Source organism: Clarias gariepinus, chromosome 12 (assembly GCF_024256425.1).
Source record: "Clarias gariepinus isolate MV-2021 ecotype Netherlands chromosome 12, CGAR_prim_01v2, whole genome shotgun sequence".
NCBI lineage: Eukaryota > Metazoa > Chordata > Actinopteri > Siluriformes > Clariidae > Clarias > Clarias gariepinus.
This window is the reverse complement of record NC_071111.1, coordinates 22,330,984-22,354,804: the sequence shown is the minus strand read 5'-3', so window position 1 is coordinate 22,354,804 and position 23,821 is coordinate 22,330,984. Positions and strand designations below refer to the sequence as shown.

Below are 23,821 nucleotides of genomic sequence, written 5' to 3'. Positions count from 1 at the left end.
GTTATATAAGCTGTTACTTTCTTTTAACTCATACTTTTTTCCACCGTCACGTTAACTTTTTTTTGCTGATGCTTTTTGCAATGCAAAATAGACAATATTTCATGTTTGAAAGTTAAGTGGTACAAAAATCCATAGCTGCTGATTTACAGCCATGGAAACATTTTATAATAGTCTTTTCCAGGCGAATAATGTCCTGATCCAAAAGGCCTGTGATGTAACATGGTGGGTTGGTGGCACCTCCAAGGTCTAGGGTTCGTTTCCCGCCTTTGGTCTGTTTGTTTTTCCTGTGCTTAGTGGGTTTCCTTCAGGTTGTCCAGTTTCCTTCCACAGCCTAAAGACATGCAGATAAGGCTAATTGGTTTTCCCAAACTACCTGTAGTGTGTGATTTGTGCATGTGTGCCCTGCGATTGGTTATCACCCTGTTCAGTGTATACAAGTATGCACTGAACGCTTTAATAAAAAATCATAAAAAAAACATTGGTCAATGACGATTAAAAAATATATATGGAAACTTTGCTGGTGTAGTGTATGTTAATGGGGAGGCTTCAGACTTCAAACTGTGTATTTCAGGTTTTTTGGATATGTTAGGTAGAATGAAAATCATTACTACAGTGAAACCTCAGATTGCAAGTAACGCGGTTTGTGAGTGTTCCGCAAGACGAGCAAAAATTTTTTAATAAAAATTTTTGAAAAACGAGCAAGTCTTGGTTTATGAGTACCGAGTATCTTGTATCACGCATGTGCTTCTTGTTTTGATGCCGAGCTTCACATGATTACAACTGAGCCAACAGTTTTTCTCTCTCTTGTGCTGCAGAATTGCGGGTAATCGTCTCCCCTGCTGGGTCTTAGTGCGCGTCTCTCACTGGTATGATCAACATCCGTGCACGCGTGTACTGTTTACTATAACACTGTGACCACGTGTGAGAGAGAGAGTGTGTGTGAACCGGCACGGTGTCAAATTACACGCGCACACACTCCGCATCGTAAGAGAGAGAAACACACACACAGCGTCTGCGCGCATAAACGGAAACACTTTTTTTTAAGGTAAAGTGCAAGTGATTTCGTTTCATTTTTACTTTATATATTTTGTGTTAATTATTTATATGTATTTATTTTTTGGGGCTGTGGAACGAATAATTTGAGTTTTCATTATTTCTTATGGAAAAAGTATCTTTGGTTTACGAGTGTTTTGGAATACGAGCCCTGCTTACAGAAGGAATTATGCTTAAAATCCAAGATTCTACTGTACTTTTATAATAGTTGAAGTTGCCAAAATGCAGAACTCACAAAATGAGCACATTGGTCATAGAAAACAACATTAAAAACCCATGCGTATCTGTTCTATTTCTTTGTTTTTAGCTTTTTTTGCTCAGTCGTATTTGTATAGTTGATTAAAATGAACTAAAATTCATTTCATCCTGCCTATTTTGAAGGCTATATCAGTCTACACTGCACAATACTGAGCCCTATATATGCTTATTAAAAAAATAATATTAATAAAAATAATAATGGCTGAAATGTTCTGAGCTTTAAGGGCAGCTGGGTGTGAAAATGTTCTAAATAATACTGTAACGCCTTGACAGCAGTGCCTTCAGTGGAGTTTAAAAAAATCTATGTATATTAAAGAGCATTGATGCTCTCGTCCTTGTCTAACGCCTTACTGAGATACATAAGGCAGCGCATAAGAGGACATAATCATTTCTACATCGATTTAGATCATATCAGGATGGCAAGGTTTCACAACAGAATGAAGGTGATCAATTATAATAACTTTGCATTGATTCTTTCTAAATCATTTTTGGTAAGGTGCCTCAGTGATTTATTATCCTGCACCCTTGCAGCCGTCTCTCTCTCTCTCTCTCCCTAAAAAAAAGTTGTACTTCATTACGTTCTGGCCCAGCAGGGCGGTTTCCTTACGGCACAAGCGGAGTTTTCCCATGTGTTCATTTCCTAACTGAATACTAATAGCAAACTTGTGACCATGACCTCATACGTTTAGCCTATAAAAGGTCTCTACTAGAGAACATCACGTTCGTCCTAGTCTTTTTCCTTCGTCTTCCAGTGGAAACCTAAATCACTAAATCACTAAGAAGTGCCCACAAACACTTAAGAAAACTGTTATGGTAAAACCCTGCTCTGTGAAGACAGGCACTTACACAAGCTTTGGTACACAATGTCAAACCTATGAATTATATGCTCTAGAAGAAAAAAAAGTTCTGCCTTCTACATAACCTCCCCTTCACTGCAAGAAGGCATGCTGCCTCTAAATCCCACTAGGACAAGTAACCAAAGCTTGATGAAAGGAAAAACAGCAGCTGACAGAGGCCAACCTTGATAGCCCACCAATGTGAGTGAAACTCCAGGACGTGGCACAGTAGCAGTTAATGCGCTGAAAGCTGGCATCAAGGCTGCCAAAACTAAAGCTTGATCCTCCGCCTATTGCAACAGATTAAATGCTTGACCCACAGACGCAAGCAAGTGGCTGCATTACTCTAAAGTGCGATTTGGCGCGCCAAGAATATTTCGTAAACATCATAGAGAACGGGGAAGCTCTGACCCTGGATACGTGCAACCATAATACTGCCAATGACCAATAAGGAAACAAAAATGCTGAAATCAATCAGCTGTTGAAAAGACCAGTGGCTTTATTAGTAGTACAAATGGACCAAGCACTGGGGCGATTCCAGGAGGTGGTTTTAGGGTGGTTTCAAGCCAGGGCAAAGACTGACCAGACCACCAGAGCAGGTCACACCAGAAGGGCTGGAGTATTCTAGTTATTAAAGTGATGGCCAGGACTACTGCAATTTAAATCAGTAAAGGTCAATACCATCAGACCAGTCCCTACAAGCCAGGATGAATACCACTTGGATACGAGCCACGATCTTGGCTGGGTCACCTGGTCCATGGTGTAAGCTGTTCAAGGAGCCAAACCTCCTGGCATCCTCCAGAACATCACTGAGGAGCGTTCAGGAGGATTGTGAGATTTATGAGCAAAGGCAACGCCATCAGATCAAAAACTAACCCAGACAAATCCCACCATGTTTACATCAGTTCCTGATTTTTTAACCCTATAAAAGGATGGTATGCAAGCCTGAACTACTGACCAGTACACATGTCCATAGTCATTTATTCATTCATTTATCATCGCATCTATACTGCTTATCCTTTACTGGGTTGCAGGAAGCTTGGAGGCTATCCCAGGAAACCTAGGCAGAAGGCAGGATATACACTGGACAGGGTGACAATTAATCGCAGGGCACACATGCACAAACCACACACACACTACAGGTAGTTTGGGAACACCAATTAGCCATATCTGCATGTCTTCGGGCTGTGGAAGGAAACTGGACAACCTGGAGGAAACCTACTAAGCACAGGAAAAACAAACAGACCCAAGGCGGGGAACGAACCCTCGACCGCAAAGGTGCGAGGCCACATTGCTAACCACCAACCCACCGTGTTACCTCACATTTCTTATGGAGGTCTGAAACTGGACATGGTTTTTAAATAGAAGTATTTGTATTAATGTGAAGTTCTACACCATACCCCCTATGCTGCTGGAAAAAACAAGGCAATTTCTAATTCGCAAATTGGAACAACAAATTTGCAGAACGGCATTTTATTCCACCCCTGAACCAGACGCCCTGTGGACCTTTCTATCTTTTCTCTAAAGTGACTGAGGAATAACGACTGAGAATGATAAATGAGCTTCATACTTGGGCCTTTCAAGCTCTGCATGAAATGAAATGAAATGACACACCTGTAATTCTTGTTAGGAAGTACTGTAGATAGGTTTGGTCTAGGTACTGTAGATACAACTATTGTATGGCTGTGATTAAGTAGCTGTTTGGGTCACATGTTAGTTTTTATTAGCCCTTTCCATGACCTGATCCTACGTTTATTTATGTCTATACATCTCTATATTAGTTCATCTCAAAATTCAACAGATGGTGTTGTACATTTTAAAAACTCCCTGAGATGGCAATAAGAAGGAACCTTAAGAGGAACCAGACTCAACAGGGAACCCATCCTCATCTGGGTAAAACAGAGTAGGATGGGTTTAATCCCCAGCATCTCTAAGCGACTTTTTATTGGGGTGGCGGTGGCTTAATGTGTTGAGGCTCTGCATTAGGTGAACCTACTCTGAACGGTATATATCATCAGTTAGAGCCCCAGCTTCCCTAGATTTCCTTTTTTTTGGCCCTTGGGCAAGGCCTTTAACCCTAACTGCTGTGTAACGGCTGACTCTGTGCTCTGACCCCAGCCAACTAACATGAAGCTGGGATATGCAAAGAATAGAGGAATTTCACTGTGTACTGTATATACAGTATGACAAATAAAGGCTGAACCGAACTTAATGTTCTAGAATGTAGATCTATGCTACAGTATGCTGTGAATCTGAGCTTCTGTTTAGGAGACATGATCCTTACCTTTCCCATGCCTGCATGGGCGTGCCCCATCTTCACTACAACTGGAAATGTCGGGGTGGGCATCTGGGAGGAGACAAAAAGACATAAACACGCATCAGAGAAAACTGCAATTAGACAACAGCTGGACCAGAGTGTAATTCATTTATATGAGCGGCTACGCTGCATGTTTTAGGCAAGTCACTGTCCTCTGAGCTCATAGTGGTAAGAATCACCACAGATCTCACACACACATAATATACACAAACACACACACACACAAGATCCATAACGGTAATCGTATGTCTATTTCGAGACTTTATTATATACTTCTGCATCTTCGCCGCACACCAGTCCTCAAGCCAGAAATACCTCAGCACAATTTGAAGAAACTCCATGACTCTGCTGATGAATGAAGCCATTGAGGGAACAAAAAAAAACCTGGTGTTTAGGTAGTGAGATATTTTAGGAAGAATGTCGGTTTTATCATGACACAAAAAGAAAAATTCCTGGAAAAAGGATGAGGAGACCACAAAATGTGGGATGGGTTTTTGGAGAAAGGGGAAAGATCGCATCTAATGTAATGGGAATGAAATACAACATATGACTCTTAGTAAAAACAAAGCAGCCCAGAGGATCAATTAAGAGATCAATCTTACACGCCAGCGATTCCACCTAGACATCTTAATCCGCAGATAAAGAAGAAATCAAACAGATGTCTCTATTCCTAATTGTGCACCTGATGTGTTGTTTGTGATGACCGAATTTTCATTAAAGAGTTTATTTTGAGGAGTAATGAGCTGTAGGAGAGAAATCTTGGCTGGATGGCTACTGCTTTGCTTTTAATGACCAAAAGGCATACAAAAAAATGAAGAGATGATGAGGTGTAACGGTGCAATCGTGAAGAACTGACTGAAGATGCTGGAAGATACAGTATGTAGAAGGCACCTTGTTCTGTCTTTTCAAAAGAATATGATATAGAGACATACAGCACCAGTCAAGGATTTAGTCACACCTTAGAGTTTAATGTTTTTTTTTTTTTTTGTGATTTATTTTCTACATTCTAGGACAATCCTAGAGATTTCGAAGCTATGAAATAACCCATATGGCATCAAGTAATTAAGAAACAACAACAACAACAACAGTTGTTATTTCAAGACAGTATCATCAGGATCAGTTCTTGTAAGAACAGTCTTGTCAAGTGTATCGTTTGCAAAACCCATCGAACACCGTGATGAAACTGGCTCTCATGAAGACCATCCCAGGAAAGCAAGACCAAAATGTAGGGTTAGGTTTAGGGTTAGGTCCTCTGCTGCAGAGGAGATGTTTATTTAGCTTCAGAAATCACCAATTAACAACCAGCACCTCAGATTAGAGCCGTTATGAAGAATTTACAGAGCAGAAGTAGCAGATACATCTCAATACCAACTGTGCAATTGAGATTATTACATATTTTGGACGCCTTCAGCATCGTTTTACAGTGTAGAAGGAAATAAAAATCAGGAAAGACCATGGAGTTAGAAGATGCGTCCAAACTTTAAAAATATTAAATGCATTTTATGTATGAGATCAAAACATTACAGCTTATATGCAATATCGGAAAACCCTTCTTTTTTTCCAATACCCCAACTTGTAATAAAATCATAAAAGATGTAATAAAAGGATAGAACTTATACAGTACATACACACAATGTACACGTAAATAATCACTATTCATAAATGTTGTAGTTTTGCAAATAGTTTGTTATTGCTAATATTATATAGATACAGTAATAATAGTATATATATATATATATATAAAAAAAACAATAAAAAAATGGAATGTTTAATTTTTTATGGTTGTTTTGAAGATTTTGATGGTTTTTTTTTTACTAGAAAATTATTATATGCTTTCATTATAATTATTATTACTACTATTGACTTCAACTTGGCTTAAATATTAGTATTTCTATCTTTAATTTATCCAAGTGTGCTTCACTGTCTTGAGACACAGCACTTAGAAAAGATGCACTTGGCTTGCTCATCATGCCTTGGGGTAAGCACATCCCAGCCTGAATTTTTTTTGGCTGACAAAAAACGATGTGGTGACGTTAATTTGGCAACGTTACAGATGTTGAAACGAAGTTGGCATACTGTATGTTGTTTTTAAAAGTAAGAATTACTAATGAAATGACGTCAGAACAACACTGACTGCACGACGATGAGAATACATTAAACGAATGTACTGAAACACAAACGACTTCAAAACAATTTAATACCAACCCCGTGGACTGTGTGGGACTCGAATTCCAGTTACTGCGGTAGGAACACTGTGTCCTTACTACTGGTCCACTAGGGAATATGCTGATTAGGCTAGTAAATGTGCTTATATAACAACGAGAACCACAAATCATACCAGCCAACAGCAATTTACCAAAATATTACACTGGAAAGCAGCCAAACCGGACAATTTAGAGTCTAAGATGAACCTAACGGTCATATTTCTGAAAGCAAACGAAACAGCAAGGTTTTGTTCAGCACTGTTGTGTTGTCTCTGTCCCAATCTCAGATCGGAATTCTAAACCCTGTGAGAAACTTGACAGGGAGCATGGATATGGTCGGGCGTTGTGAGAATGGATGCTATTTGGCATAAGTGCTCCTAATTAGGGTTAAAATTTCATTTTCGTTTTTGAGGTTGTTTTTGCAACGTTGTGTTTGGGTCGTTCATTCAACGTTATCTTAACGTCATCGTAAGTTTCAAAAACAACGCCGTCCCGCGGTGAACGCAGTTCCAACTATATTACAACGTTTATACAACATTAGAGTTCTTGCTATTGATAGCTGTTATACATGATAGGATGAAAGCTAGAATATTATTTTATTACGTTCTATTATTTTCTTTTTCTGTAAAATTTTACACCCAGGAATGCCAAAATAATTAAATAATAATCACTCCAGATGGAGGGTTTCAAGTGAGGCGGCTTAACGGTTAACACTGTCGCCTGGCACCTCCAGGGTCCAGGTTTGATTCCCACCAGATTGGATTTAAGTGCGGGGAGGGTTGGTGGGTTTCCTCCGGCTACTCCGGTTTCCTCCCACAGTCCACAGACATGCAGATTAGACTAACTGGCTTCCCTAAGTTGCCCGAAGTGTGTTAGTGAGCGTGTATGTCCTATCCAGGGTGTACCATGCCTTAAGCCCTAGACTCCGGGCCCCTCACAACCCTGTAAATAGGATAAAGCGGTATAGATAATGAGTGAGTGAGTGATGTTTTTAAGTAATTCTCACATTTTTACCTCAAGTTCGTTAATACTGTTTGTAATATGGGGCATATCATACGGTGGCCCAAACGATTAAGGCTGTAGGTTAAAAATACCAGCTATCAAAATACAAGATAATGAGCTAAAATGGTAACCAATTTAAACTACCCAAACCTTGCTGGTGGCCCAGTAAAAGTAGGTTGCTACATTTAGGCATTTGGCAGACGCCCTTATCTAGAGCGACTTACATTATTTCATCTCATTATACATCTGAGCAGTTGAGGGTTAAGGGCCTTGCTCAAGGGCTCAACAGTGGCAACTTAGTGGTTGTGAGGCTTGAACCTGGGATCTTCCGAACTGTAGTCCAATGCCTTATCCACTGAGCTACCCCTGTTCCTAAAATTATCAGTACAGTTATGCTGGTTCAACAACTAAACCCGCACCAGATCATCACTACCCAGCGAGACCAATGCTGGTGGTAAGGTTTCATCAGCATAGATATGCTGGTCTTCCCTCAGTTATGCTGGTTCACCAGCATCAGACCAGCACTAACCAGTATTAACCAGCACAGACCAGCATATAAATCTTTCTGGTCTATGGTGGACTTTTAGCAGGATATGCTGGACTTCCATCAGTTATGCTGGTTCACCAGTTAAACCAGCACCAGACCAGCAAGACCAATTCTGGTGGTAAGGTTTCAACAGTGTAGATATGCTGGTCTTCCAGGTTCACCAGCCAAACCAGTATCAGACCAACACAAACCAGTATTAACCAGCAAAGACCAGCATAGACCAGCATTTAAATCATGGAACCCTGTCTGCTGTGATGGTGTCTGACCCTGTGCTCTGACCACACAGCTTCCTAACTGGGAAATATGAAAACCACGACAGATATGTGAATATTTCCTTTAATGATTGTACAATTGAAAAAAAATTCAAAACAGATTTTGACTTTTTGAAAAAGTTTTATATTAAAACTTTGAAGGCGATTTACTCAACACAAAATATACTGTAGTATCGATAATATTCATTTCTTCTGTAGGTATTTATTTCAGTATGTGGACACTATTTAGACAATATTGTTGAGGAAAGCAGTTTTGCAGCACTGCAGTAAGAACACCTCGTACACATTATCCCGGCTCATTACAGCTGCCCACGGTGCGCTAGCGTCAAGCTAACTGCCACAGGGCTGAGCAGGGTCTAATGCTTTAGTGTCGCATGTTTCCTTTCACTCCCACACACAAGTACACAGAAACACACAAGCAGGGCATAGAGAATCCTTCATCTGTCTTAACAGAGGAGAGAGAAAGTGAGAGAGAGAGAGAGAGAGAGAGAGAAAGGAGTGAACCGGAGCATAACAGGATAACCCTGCTGAGGATGTGAGTGACGCGCTAGACCCGCAGAAATAATATCTACAGATTTCCATCTCCATTTGCTTGCATTCCTCTCAGAATTCCTGCGGCACTGACGACAGTGGCAGGGTGAGCACCACATCCCCGCCTCCGGGAGCCGGAATGCTCCGGAACAAATAGTGTGGTGGAAAAGTCTGGAATGTCTCACACCAGAGCTCGAACCATGTCGGAAGCGGTAGACGCGGACGTGTGTGATGCACTGTTTAAACATTGTGTTAATGTGCTAGTGAATGAGTGCAATAACAAAGCGGTTCAGCCCACGTATAAAATATAAATGAGTAAAAAAAACCTCATGTGAAAATAAAAAATTATTTTAATTGCGTAAAACATTTCCACGGCCTCCTTTATGTCTGTCTGCACACCGCTGCTTTTGTGTTTAGGAAAAATGAACAACTGTCTGGAAAGGTTTTTTTTTTTTTTTCTTCACCCATTTCACACCAATACCTCAAGCTACAGTATGTTGGACAGTAATAGTGGGGCACAAAGGCAGCTATCCAGTTCATGCGGTGACTGACGTCACGAGTCTGGGATCTGTTTTACGGAGTGATTTTCCGTCATTTGCAGTAAACTGTGCAGACATGGCGCGTTGTAAGTGGGTTCCAGCAAGTGTTCCGCCTTCCAAAGTCAAACAACCTACACCTACAGACCATACACAGGTGTCTCTGTTTGAGTGTGTTTCTGTGTGTGTGTGTGTGTGTTGGGGTGTACTGACTTAGAGTAAAGTAAGAGAAAGAGCTATAGAGAGAGAGACGACTGATGATCCGGTCGGTTACATTTCTGACTCACTTCTGAAGCACCTCTGTGTCATATCGTAAGTACTCAAAACAAAAAGTGGCCCATTGATTGTAGCAATAAAGGGTAATAAATGGTATAGGATGATATGTGACTGGAAACTCGGCAGTAAAAGATATACAGACTGCCTTGAGACTGATGTACGAAAAACAATATCTAGATACCCAGATCAGCCGCAATATTGACACCACAGCCAGGTGAATTAAATAACACTGATTATCAGTTATATAACAGTAAACCAGTGACAGGATCATGGGCACCCAAGGCTTACACATACCTGTGGAAACCAAAGGCATCATCATCATCATCATCATCAGATCTCATCCCACAGAAAAGCCAAAGCAGCGCAGATCGCTGAAAAAAAAGTCAGTGCTGGCCACAACCTAAGGGCACCAGGACTGACGGGCAAGGAGGCCAAGGTCAGTAAGCTGGCCTCCAAACTCCAGAGATCCCAATCTGATCAAGATAATTGGCAGCGTATCCTTTGGGTGCTGTGGCTTGCAGGGTGGGCCTCTGTAGATCAAACTTGTTTGTCTGATGCACCCATGTAATGTAATGGATGTTTAAGCGGCATTGGGCTGTTTGGTGCACTGGGTGTCCTGGTGACTTTCTATCGTGGACGGCACTGACTTTTTTTTGGGCAATTTGTGCTTCATTGGCTTTTCTGTGGGATCAGACTGTATGGGCATGGGTGAGCCCATGAAGGCTCACCAGTTTACTGATATATAATTGATAAGCAATAATTAGGTAATGTTATGGCTGATTGTTGTACAGTACACTGTTAATACTTGTCTAAATGTTGAGTTGGCATAAATCAAACCTTTTAAACGTTCTCTAAAATATCTATTACTTTAAAATTCATGTGTAGGTTGAGATTTTTATATACCGTAAATTAAAAAAAAGTTTTTTTTGCAATGTACCTATAACCCATTTCGACAGTAATGTAATGACAGAGGGCTAATGACAGTCAGATCAAAGAGACTGAAAAGAGAGAGAGAGAGAGAGAGAGAGAGAGAGAGAGAGATACAGGGCTCGGGCTTGCACTAAAAGGAAAATGGGCTCGCGTGAGAATATAGACAGATAAATGTTCCCCCCAGAGATCACTTACGACACTCTGGACGATCTGAAATGCCTACTCGGCTCTTTTGAACTCTTTAGGGAGCCTGAATTGAATGCCAGTATGGCTTTAATTAGACTATTTCTGTTTTTTTAAAAAGTCCCTTAATGCTGATCTGAACTTCTAATAATAGTTTCAATAATTTAAATCATTTTAACGAGAAAAATGTTTACAGGAAATATTCTTTACGTCATACATGTACAGTATATTTGTTTGCATTTAAGGTGGTAAAATGTTACTGTTCTCACGGTACGTATGTAATCCTACAGGTGGCGTTTCAAACTTTTCACACGTTGGCAGGGAGCAAAGCATCATGTGTGATATCGCAGCAAATGATTTTAAACTAACTATGTTTAAAATGGTAACAAAAGCTTGTGCGGAACCTTGACATACGGAATTATTCATTTCTTGGAGGCGAGTTCTCAAGCCAAAAAATTCATTTTGCGATACAAATTTACCCATAAAAAATAAGGTAAATGCAGATAATATGGTCCAGTCACCCAAAAATAGTACCAATAGTACCATTTTCCATCCCTATAATTATATTTTCGGATATAAAAACCAATCAAAACATTTAGAAAAGAAATGTAAATGAGATTAAATATGAGATAAATAGACATTAAATCTCACTTAACCTTAATTTATGAACACGTGAACAACCACGTAGCTTTTAAACACATACTTTGAAGGCAACGTTGTATCGCGGGACTTCCACTGATGCAAACAAGTTTTGAATGGCAACTTACGCCGTACATATGCGCAACTTAGCCGACGTTCAGGGTGATTTGTTTGTTTGTTCGTATGCCGAAAAGTGGCAGTGGTAAAGTGCTCGCCCTATCATCCAGAGATCGCGGGTTCGATCCTCGGGTGATGCTGTAACCTCTCTCAGCCGGAGGTCTAGAGAGAGCTGATTGGCCGAGCTCTCTCGGAGGGGAGGGATGAAAGGTACTTAGTGCTCCCACATTAATCACGGCTCTACAGCCAATCAGGGGCATCTGTGAGCTCACGCAAGCTGAAAGAGCGGATAGCGCTGTCCTCCGAGTGTGTTACGCCGCCCTCAACGGTGCGTGAACAAGCAGTTCAAAAAGATGCGGTCAGTGATGTCACATGGTTCGGAGGAAACACATGATAGTCTTCGACCCTCCCGACTGGGGTGTAGTAGCTTAATGTGGGAGCCCCCTAGTGACGGGGAGGAACTGGACACGACAAAAAAATAGGGAGAAAATCAGGAAAAAATTCAAAACAATAATAAAAAAAATAAAAAAGGAATGCCAATTTTGATTGGTACAATATCATGATGATATAGTTTCGGTTGGCACCTGATGATTCCCGTCCCTACTAAGCAGGGCATGATTTTGGCTCTGATCAGTGTAGAAGCCTTTGAAGTCCTCACTTTATAACCCTGCCTACATCCCTTCCTCCAAAACGGAGGCAATAACAGTCGAGGTCTATAAACCTGTGTCAAATCTTATTAGCTACCTAAAGCCGTTTTACAGGTCTAATAACCTGTTGTAATGACTACACAGCTCCCGTCTGGCTTTCATTATGATCTATACTGGAAACCGATGTGAGGAAGAGACGTGCTTTATTTTCAGCTCTGCGGAATATTCCTGAGAAATGACGTGTTCTGGCGAGAAGAACACCTTTAACTATTTTCTCTATTTGCCTAAGAAATGAATGGAGAACAGATGCCATGATACTAATCTGCTAAGCCGACCTGACCACTGGATAAACAAATGAAATTAGTAGAAGCCAGATGACTAAATGACCTGAAACGTCTACTGACTAATACTGAAAAGGCTTTAAGGTGTTAAAGCCTCCCGCCATGTGTAAACAGGTGGTTAAGTGATTTGGTATAATGAGGTTTAATAACAGGAAGCATGAAAAGTGCTACTTTTTTTCACCTTTGATCAGTACAGCTACTCAGAACTGGTGACCCCTTCTGAGTTAAGTACAAGTCCAGACAGCACGGCCTATTTTTGGGGCTCACTTTGCTGTTGGCTCTGCGTATCATGTCCTGCCAGGAAGTGCGTCTTGGTCTTATTATGACTAAACCATATTTTGTATAGATTTTGCAGTCGGAGCGATCCGACATCATGGGCTCTGGTGAAACGCCACTGCTGAAACACATACAGAATATAAAATATACGTAATATACAGCCTTGACTTCACTAATATATAGTACAGTCGGACACTTGTGATGTTGCCTGTATTTCTGTGTAAAAAGACGGGGGAAACAAACGTGAGACAATAGTATGTATGAAGGCTGTACTGTAAGTATGAACAAGCATAAAAATAAAAAGATGTCGGACAGATGTGGAAAACATCCAGTGATTGTAATTTATAAACTGTTTTTAAAGACTCACTCACTCATCGTCTAGACTGATATTTCCTGAGTATAGCGGGAATCCTGGAGCCTATCCCAGGAGACTTAAGGCACGAGGCGGGGTAAACCCTGGACACTGTGCCAATCCATCACAGGGCGTACACACACATACTCCACAAAGCCATTTATCCTAATCTGCATGTCTTTGGACTGTGGAAGGAAACCAAGCACAGGGGAAACATGCAAACTCCGCGCAAACTAAAGAGGAGGGAATCGAACCCGGACCATGGAGGTGCAAGTGCTAACCACTAACCGCCGCAACCGTGCCGCCGTTTTTTAAAGACGAGGCAAATTAAAAAGGTTTTAAAAGATCACTTTCACAGTAACATGGTCACCTGACACCTCATGAGTCTCCGGTTCGATCATGCGCTCTGGTTCCTATCTGTTTCAAATGTTCTCTCTATGTCGTGTGGGTTTTCTACGTCTACAAATAACTATGCCAACTGATGGCAGGACTAAGCTGCATTAGCGCTAGGTGTGAATGATGTGTGAATGTTTGTCTGTGCAATGGACTGGTATTGCATCCAGGGTGTATTCTCGCTTCACGCCCAGGATTGGCTCAGGATCTATTACTAATTTACAGAAGCACACACACTGTACAGTATGCACTGAAATGAAAGATTCACAAAGCTTCAATACCATGATTTCAATTAGATTATTAATAAACTCATTTTGCACATATTTACATTATAGATATTCCTTGTGAAACCACAATGTGAACCAACTGTGTTGACTTTATAAGTATATACAATTTTTAATCCCTGTTACAAATCATACTGGAGTAATGAGGGGCGTTCAAGTCAAACCGGGACTTGTGCAATTTCTCCTGAATTAATGCATAAAACTAGTCGACATTTACAGAAGACTTCAAGCACAGTATGATGATGAGACGCTTTGTGTTTTTTTTTTAGATTTTAGATTTTTCACCCTAATTTTTTTCATTTTTCATCCTAATTTGGTCGTATCGAAGTCCTCCCTGTCACTTTAAGCTACTACTACAGTACCACTTAGTCGGGAGGGCCGAAGACCATCACCTGTTTCCTCCAAATCACGTGACGCCAACCAACCGCAGCTCGCTCACGCACCGTTGGAGGCGTAACACACTCGCCGAAGCCATGATCAGACTGATTCAAACCTGAAACGTTTGGAGCGAGGTCAGAACTGTAGAGTGGTTTGAATCCTGGCTGTAGTCTGCATATGTTTTTCCCTGTGCTTGGTGGGTTTCTTGTGGGTTCTCTGGTTTTCTCCCAAAGTCCAAACACATGCAGGACAGCTTGATTGGTATTTCCAAGTTGCCCAGAGTATACGATTGGGTGTGTGAGTCAGGGTGTGCTTGTGCCTCCTATACCATTGGAATTGTTCTGGTATAACACACCAGAATGTTTAAGCTCATTATACAAAAACATGGTATAAACTGTGCTAATGCCTAATTACTGGAAAAAGGAAACAGGTTGAAACAGCGGGTGAACTTTGAGCAGACCCATCAGGCTGTGACACAATGAGTGTATGCTTTCAGTCAATAATGACTGAGTCATAAAAAAAACATCTGGCAAAATCTATTACTCTTTTTTTATGATTGATGTGAAATAATGCTCATATTAAAAATCCTCCATGCACCTTTTCTCAGGTGAGTTTAAACCAGAAGATACATGTTCACAGCTGTTATGTGTCACATATATCACTGTATCATACCAAGATGTATCACTGTATGTCATAAATCAGGTTCACAGCTGCTTTATAAGCTGTAGCATTTAAATAAACTCTATAAATAACTATTAAAATAATCCTGGACCACAGTGTTCCTCTTGTATCATTGTTCCACATGGTTTGTGGTTAGGTTCCCTACTCGGTGCCCCTGTGTGATGGTGCCAGAGGAAGCTCTGTGGTATCCCGGAATAAAACCAAGGTGACACCTGCATCTTCTCCGCTTTAGAGAAGGCTCTACAACAGACCGTGTACATTACGTGAACACGCGATAAGATGCCACATGTACAGATGACATCACTTGTGTCAATGCGGCCTCTCCAGTGCCGCGTGCCAAACAGAGCAACGCCCTTTATACACAACAGTGCCTTTAAAGAGGAGCGTCACCCATCCTGTCATGACAATGCTTACATCCAGCTACTGATTACCATGGAGTTGGAGCACTGTTTAAAACTTCGGCCTGACGAGACACAGTTTTCCCAATAAAGGCTTGATAAATGAGTGGGTGAAAAGCAATTAAATCGAACAGGACAAACAAAGTTTAGGAATCACAGAAGAACAACAAACTTTCCCAGCGAATGAAAGCTGAAGATGCCTTTGAGCAGCACAGGGTCTTGGCTTTCCCAGGCTTATGGTACGTGTCGCTGAAAGAGGAGCACAAAGGGAATTCCTGCCTATAAAAAAAAACTGAACAGAACAAACTGTTTGTCAGAGTGACCTTAAACACACCCAGCGGCGGTCAGAGATGTGGGTGAAGAGTGACCGCTGACTAACGGACCGAGCCAAAGACAATGAATATTAGCTAAAAACAGCACTATAAAATGCTGACAGTATCTTATATACAGTACATGATGCTCCAGGATGTTTCCATGTGCAGGGGATTCACAAAACATACGGTTTATTTTCATTCAACTATATCGCCTCATCGTCTATACCGCGTTATTCTGTATACAGGGGCGTGGGGGGCCTGAAGCCTATACCAGGAGACAGGGGCATGAGGCATGGACGTGGTGGCAGTCCATCACAGGGCGCACACACACACACCTGTTCATAATCTGCATGTCTTTGGGCTGTTGGAGGAAACCCACCAAGCACGGGGAGGACCCAAGGTGGGAATCGAACGCAGACCCTGAAGGTGCGAGGTGACAGTGCAAACCACTACGCCAACGTGCCACCTGTATTATGTTTTTTATCATCAACCCTCTGCCTACACCTTATTATCTTTTTTTCTCATTTTTATGACCATACCAGCAATTGTTCTCAATCTAAGGTGCTTGGGCCCGCTCATCGCTGCTTGCAACTATATTTATTGTCATTATATCATTCTTATTTTCACATTTCTATGACCATACCAGTAAACGTTCCCAATCTTAACTCTTTCCACCTATACAGTATGACATAAGGCATAACCTAAAAGTGACTAACAAGACAAACAAGGGAGATTCCAATCCCACCTCTATATTTAGTCTGCTCGAGATCCCTGTTGAGGTCCACCTCCAGTCCTCGGGGGGCTGACGCATATATCCCACTACCCCCTCACCAAAACTATTTCCACTGCAGTGATTCACTAGCACTTATTCTTCTTGCTTTTAGGTCCTTATTGCCCACCCTGTCCTTTTTTCCCCTCCCTGCCTCCCCCCCCCCCTCCTGTTATTCTTTACTCCCACACTCAAGTCATTCCCACAATTTCCTGGAAGCAGATGACCCCACTTTTAGTGTCTTTTAAGATAAGACCACATGCTTCACTGTTACATAAAAATCGGGACAAAATTGAATGCATCTGGAGACGGTTCGTTCACAATCCATTTATAATGTTATGCATTTAAATAAAATGCACTTTCAATATATAAACCCCAACATATCACAAGACTACAATAAGTTCACTGAATGTAAATTAAATTTATGGTGAGTGTAATGCTGACAAGTGAGAAGAGCAATCGATAAGTCAAAAGGGAGAATGATACGGGCACACAGGATGGGAAAGGACAGTTTTATGTAAAATGATGTAAATTATAAAGGGTGTTCAAATCAAACCAGGACTTGTAATAAAATTTCTTATGCGAAACTCAGCAGGTTCAGATATGGTTTTTAGTCTGAAGATGATCCATTAAATAATATTACATTTCTGACACTCAAATTCTTTTTTTGGGATTTTTTTCCCGATTTTCTCCCTAATTTAGTCGTGTCCAATTCCTCCCCGTCACTAGGGGGCTTCCACATTAAACTACTACTACCACTCAGTCGGGAGGGCAGAAGACTATCACGTGTTTCCTCCGAACCGAATGACGTCAGCCGACCGCATCTTTTCGAACTGCTCGCTCACGCACCGTTGGGGGCGGCGTAACACACTCAGAGGACAGCGCTATCCGGTCCTTCCATGTGTGCGAGCTCACAAATGCCCCTAATTGGCTGTAGAGCCGTCATTAATGTGGGAGCACAAAGTACCTCTCATCCCTCCCTTCTGAAAGACCTCGGCCAATCAGCTCTCTCTAGACCTCACGATCTCCGAATGATAGGGCGACCGCTATTACTCCATGTATAGCGAAGACATTAAAATAGTACTACACATACGTTTACTACAAAATAGCCGCAATGTGGCAAAGAAAACAAAAAGGAAAGGAAACAAAATGAAGTGATTTTTGAAGCTTTAATTGTGAACCAATAGTTTTCCGTGGCCAAAGAAATATTATAAACGAGAACTCTCTTTAATTTGTATAGTACTATACAGTATGTTTCGCTTAGGCCGGTTAAAGGTTTCCTTCCATCCTATCAACATCATCAGATTTCTACTCGGTGTTTCTGTGCTGTCACATCTCAGGAACTCATTAATAAAGCTATACAGCAGGTAATTCCATTTTTGACCACGGACTAAATACATACAGGAGAACGGTTAGACAGAGCAGAAAGCACAAGCTGAGTGGTTTGGTTTTGATCTGACATCCACCTTAGCGTACTTTATCATCTCTAATTTGGAGAGCTCCTTTTGTGGGGGCTGTTGCCCTGGGTTACATCTGAATTGCCTTTTCAGAAATGGTCCTTGTTTCTACGGATCTGTTAAAAAAAAAAAAAAAAACCCTAACTAAATGTTATCGGACAAAAAGCAGCCTTGCATATCAAAGAAGCCTTCCACGATCCGGCTTGAGTGCTGCTGGCACGACGAGAAAGAAGAGGTGGGCGAATAATGGCAGAAGCAGTTGTAAGTGAAATGGCAAGAAAAATAAAACATAGCATTAATTAAGAATAATGGGATACATGAAGGATCCAGGATAAGAGAGTGAAGTGCGATGTTGCAATAACTATGTAGGGTTAAAGAGTCAATTTTTTTGAACTCTTACCGTTAGATGTTGCAATCATTAATCAACATTAATAATATAAAGAAGGAAGAACTGATGAGTTTGAGCATCGCAATAAAAGTTTTAATATAAAGTATAAATGACGTTCAAGTCAAACCAGGATTTTATTGTTTATTGGACTATTTTAATTTAATTTGGTTTGCACAAATGGTCTTAAAGTCAATGCGGGACTTGACTTGAACACCTCGTCATAAATTTAAATATAATTAAAAAAACATTGCTAGCTAAAAAACTGAATGGATGTAATAGAGATGATCATTAATGCATCCTTGCCACTTTTGTGCCCTGAAGTTTTTAAATTCAAAGCCTATGTGACATAATACAATAGACATTGTCTACAATAAAGGCCTATGTGAAAATGATGGAAGTGTACAGTAAATGCAAAATAATGCATTTTTTTTTGTTTTGTGCATATTTTGACATATCTGAACAAAAAACATTAGACATTACTAAAGTTTATTCCTGTTGTTTGATTATGTGGTGAAACATTTAATCCACCTTTATAGTCTTTGTGTACTAAAGGTATAATAATTGGCACAATGCTGATTTCTTTTTCATGCAATATGCAATATCCATGCAGAGTCACTGCGGAAGAATGAAATAACACCAAGGGGATAGACAGTACCACATTCTTTAGAATGAACATTACATTACACAGGAAACTGCTGCATAATGGTGATAAGCATGAGCATCAACCATCACATCATATCTGCACGAAATGTTGAACTTTATTCTTTTGCACAGGAATCCGCATTGCACGATCCAAGCAGAATGTACTACTGGCAAAATACTATTGTGTTCCTCAGGTACTTTTCAATGAGTCAGAATGTTTGTGGAACAGAAGCTCAGTGGTACTGTATGTACACCGTGACCTTTTAAAGAAAAAAGGAATAAAGGTTAAAGGTTAAACAATTCTCAGAACTGTTCATACGTAAGCAATCCCTGCTGCCTTACACACGCAGGCAGGACAAAGGTTATGTACAGTTCTTTGAAACGTCTTTTTTACAGTAACGCTACAGTAACATCAAAGGTTTGGGATACAGTAAAATGATAGATCCCTTTGTTTTTTGGTTGCATCCTTGTTTGCTTAATAATTGGTTTAGTTGTGATAAAGATGACCTTGCAGTCATCACGACACAAATTTTGTGTAGAAATCATAGCTACTGCATGTTTAAAAGTGAAAGTAAAGTCGGAAAGTGAAGAGAACTTACAGGATTGGGACTAAACAGTTGAGTGGCCATAAGAATCCACCTGATAGTCAGAATAATCAGAAAAAAATTGAAGATTCAAGAGTGAACTTTGGAGCGATGTAAAAAGGGCATGAGGTCATGTGGGTTGCCGACTGTAGACGTATGGTCTATGTTCAGCATGTCATGCGGCAACAAAATGAAGTCAGCTGACTGATGGCACAGCCAGATACTTCAATATAATATACTTGGGATATCATATTTAAGATAATATACTTGGACTTAGTGTGTTAAGGCTCTGAGCTACTGATCGGAAGATCGGAGGTTCGAGCCCAAGCTCCTTCTGGTTTCCGCTTTTGGGCCCTTAAGCAAGGCCCTTAACCCTGTCTGATCCAGGAAGTACCATACTGTATAATCCCAGCCTACTAACAAAAAAACTGGGATATACAGTACTGTTAACATGTATACCTTGATACTGCCTGAAGGATAAAACCATTGAACTCACCCAACATTTTACAGTTTACATTTCACCTTGTCTTGCTTTTTATTTAAACCTTTCTGATGACTAAAGACCCAATTCTACCCCTTACCCCTACACTTAGCCCTACCCCTCCATTTGGCGCGTTCATGTGAAGGGGTAGGGGTGTCTCATTTCTCTTTTGGTTGGAGGGGTAGGGGTAAGGGGAAGGGCCAGATAGCCCTCCAAACAAAGATTTTTCAGGACCTCACTTCAAACGAAGCGCTAAGCAAAATTTTCAACTAGCTGCTCACTCGAGCAAGCAGACCCGTAAATGTAACTAATTTTTGCCATTAATAAGGATTTTTATGACATGTTTTCATTAAATGTATATTAGTCTTGTGTTTGTGTTTATGGTGATGTTCTGTAAAGAAACGTTTGCAAAAAATCGCTAAAGTTTGCTAGCGGATAGCACCGATTGCACAATATTACAAAAATATATTTTTATGTCATATACACTTTACTACATGCTACAAACAAATATGAAAGTTCAGGAGCATGGCAGTTTGCCGAGCATTTGATAACGCATTGATTGTTTTGCTTACGGCCATACAGTATGTGTACATGTAAATGAACGGATACGTATGATGACGTATACAGTAACAGTGTTGTAGTGGTGTCCCATTTCTTAGGGGAAATATTTTAACCCTTCCCCTTTCCACTTCGTTTCAAGGGACAAGGCGAAGGGGCGAGGGGTAGAAAATAGAATTGGGATTGGGTTCTATACTGTATTTTGCATAGTCGTATAGCACAAAAATTTTCACTACACTGTAATTAAGGAACACATTAGTAATAAAACAATTATAAAGCATGTTAACTTTCTCCAAAACCAATTATAGGCTGCAACAAATTAAGAACAAATTTTTAAATTTTTAACAAATTTTTTAATGCAAAAAGTTAGAGGTTGAGGCCCTTGGATCCATCTCCCTGATGTTACACAAGCCTGTGCCTTAAACTCAAGCCTTCAGAGCGATATCACTGCTCTACACTTTGAAACACTTACATAAAATGCAAAGGGAGGGAGAAAGAAAGAATCGAGCCTAATTTGATTAATTCAAGAATTCGGGTTTTTGCAAATAATTGGAAGAATTCTTCCCTGTACTTTTACCTTATTGGGAGACATGTGCATTTCGACTTTCAAGGCAATGGTAACAGCAGATAAATGTCAATGTGGTGGATTAAACAAAAACCTTTCATATTTGCCTTGCCGTCAGTGCTGTAAAAAAAAAAGCAAAACTTTGTATATAAGTAAATGTTGTAAGTTATATATTTTACACATTTAATACAGCCTAAGAGAATTGTTTAAAACAACAACAACAAAAAACTATATTTTACACTTGTGTCAAAACAGTACAACCAGGATCAGCCATAACATTACAATGCATACAACATAAAGCATAATATTGTGTACTGTAGGTTCCCCTTGTATATGTTCTCCCTCTGGGAGTATGCTGTAGCGTCTGGCATCAGGATGCTGGCACCAGTGCAACTTTGCATTGTTCATTCTTTAGTTATAAATAAACCCTGGATTTCATAGTAGTTTTCCACATGGTACAGTAGTAAAAACAATATTCTAAGCGGATATACTGTTTAAATGTAAACTTTGTTTATCTTGTGTGATAGAATGATAAAGAGAAGTAATTTTAAAACTCTATAAGACTAAAAGTATGTGAACATCACTCAATCATACAGATATGCATTCCTTCTCCTAACAGACAACCGTATATAATGTATTCTCTAGCATTATGATTTCGCTTCAGTGGAAATAACGAGATGCAAGATGTTCCCTTATCATCACAAGCAACTAAAATATAAGTACAGATAGAGTTCCTCTATGCTCATCCTCATCTGCTTTTGCATCTTTTGTGGTCATATTCATCCCTACTCATATCTGATCTACGGTAAATAACATGTCATTGGGCCATGAACTTCTTTTGGCTCTTTATTAAAAAGACTATTACAGGGTATACCCAATTTTTGAATCTTGGTTATACAGGATGTAGTTAAAAGAATGTTACTTAAAAAAAAAAACTGAATACAAAGTTATAAATGGAGCACACCTCAGATGTATATCATCAATTCATTGTTTATATCACTTATCATGTGCCAAGCTGTGCTTGGGGGATGCCTGGAGCCTTTCCCAGGAAACTTAAGGCATAAGGCAGGGTACTCCCTGGACGCTCTCACGCATTCACACACCAAAGCATACACAACGGGTGATTTGGAAATGCCAATCTTATTGCACGAGAGGAACCTGGAAAACAAGATGGAACCCACCAAGCAAGGCGAGAAGATGCAAACTCCACACACACACACACACACACACACACACTCAGGTGAGAATCAGACCTCCAAATCTGGAGTTGCGTCACAGTAGGACATAAAATTTGCTGAATCGCTGCTCCAACGTTTTGGCAGCCCCTACTTCTTTCTGTATACGCTGTTATTGTAGACGCTCCGCATTCTGATCTGGGGTTTCAGTAGCTATGAACTCTGCCTGTCATATCTGTTTTGGCCAGATGCCTGTGGCATGCTCACAGTATGACATAAAAGTTGATGTGGCCGTTGCCTACCTGTACATTTTGCCTTATCCACTGAGCTACCCCTGGCTACCTGTACAAACCCTGCCCATTTATGAAAACAAACAAACAGAATTTTGTTCACACACACACACACACACACATATATATATATATATATATATATATATATATATATATATATATATAATTTATAAAGCTTAAAATAATCCGATCAGCTTTAATGCAGCCAGTGATATTATTAATTCAGGTTGAAGCCCCCGTACATATCTTTCTGTATGGCAGAACTCTCAGTATCTTAGACCATGACCACAACATCGCTTTTACTCAACATTATGATTTCTTACGGTGCAGGTCAAACAGATACCCAAGAACTGCAAAAGTTTTTAATAAATTCTGTCCGGCGGTCGATTTAAGACGCGCCCACAGTTTGACACATGCGCAGTACGCGGAAGTCAAAACTTCCAGTTTCTAATCTGGCGCATAGCTGCTCATAACTTCACTTCTACTTAACATTTTGATTTAATTTCCAGCGCAGATTTAACTTAAGGCAAATAACAAAGTGCTGGCAAAGTTTCATTAAATTCTGTTAAGCCAGTTTTGTGCGACGCCGTGACAAAATCTGCCCGAACACACATACAGACAGGCATACACTCGGAAAATTCTGAGTCTGGTTTCGGATCTTCCAACGTATAAAACATAAAGCTATCATTGAAAGAGTGAGAGCAACACATTTCTTTTATTTATATAGACAGAGTCACTTGTTTTTAAAGACCCTTATTCGCTCCACTGTATCCACTGCAGTACACTAATACTGCTCTAATTGTAGCAGACATTTACCTGAAATGCCTGCTTATTTGTGTGTGCTGTGGTTCTGAGACACAGGTTGCTTTTTTCCCCCAAAGTGTTTCTGAGGTAACATGTGATTTGGGGTGTAGCCCTCCTGATGGCTCATGGTGATGAAGCATATCTTCCAACCTCAAAGGAGAAGCAAAGTGTTTGTTCTTGGAGGTTTTTCTATTTCTTTTTTCCCCCTCTCTCTCTCTTCTTTTTTTAAAAAGCAGTAGTGAGTGAAGTCAATTTTCACTACGTCATTCCCAGTTCCATGTTTAATTGGAATGGCATCATCGACGCTCTGATTGGCTGTTTGGCCGCGACGCCTGTGTGT

The 23,821-nt window shown here is 40.3% G+C and overlaps 1 protein-coding gene across 1 annotated transcript in view; it reads right to left on the bottom strand.

The window, feature by feature from the left end:
- Positions 1–23,821, bottom strand: part of syn3 (synapsin III) — a 108,286-nt gene that overhangs the window by 17,782 nt on the left and 66,683 nt on the right. The window contains exon 7 of the mRNA XM_053508452.1: positions 4,432–4,494. Coding sequence (XP_053364427.1) covers positions 4,432–4,494 — 63 coding nt within the window. The remainder of the gene's footprint in view (positions 1–4,431; positions 4,495–23,821) is intronic.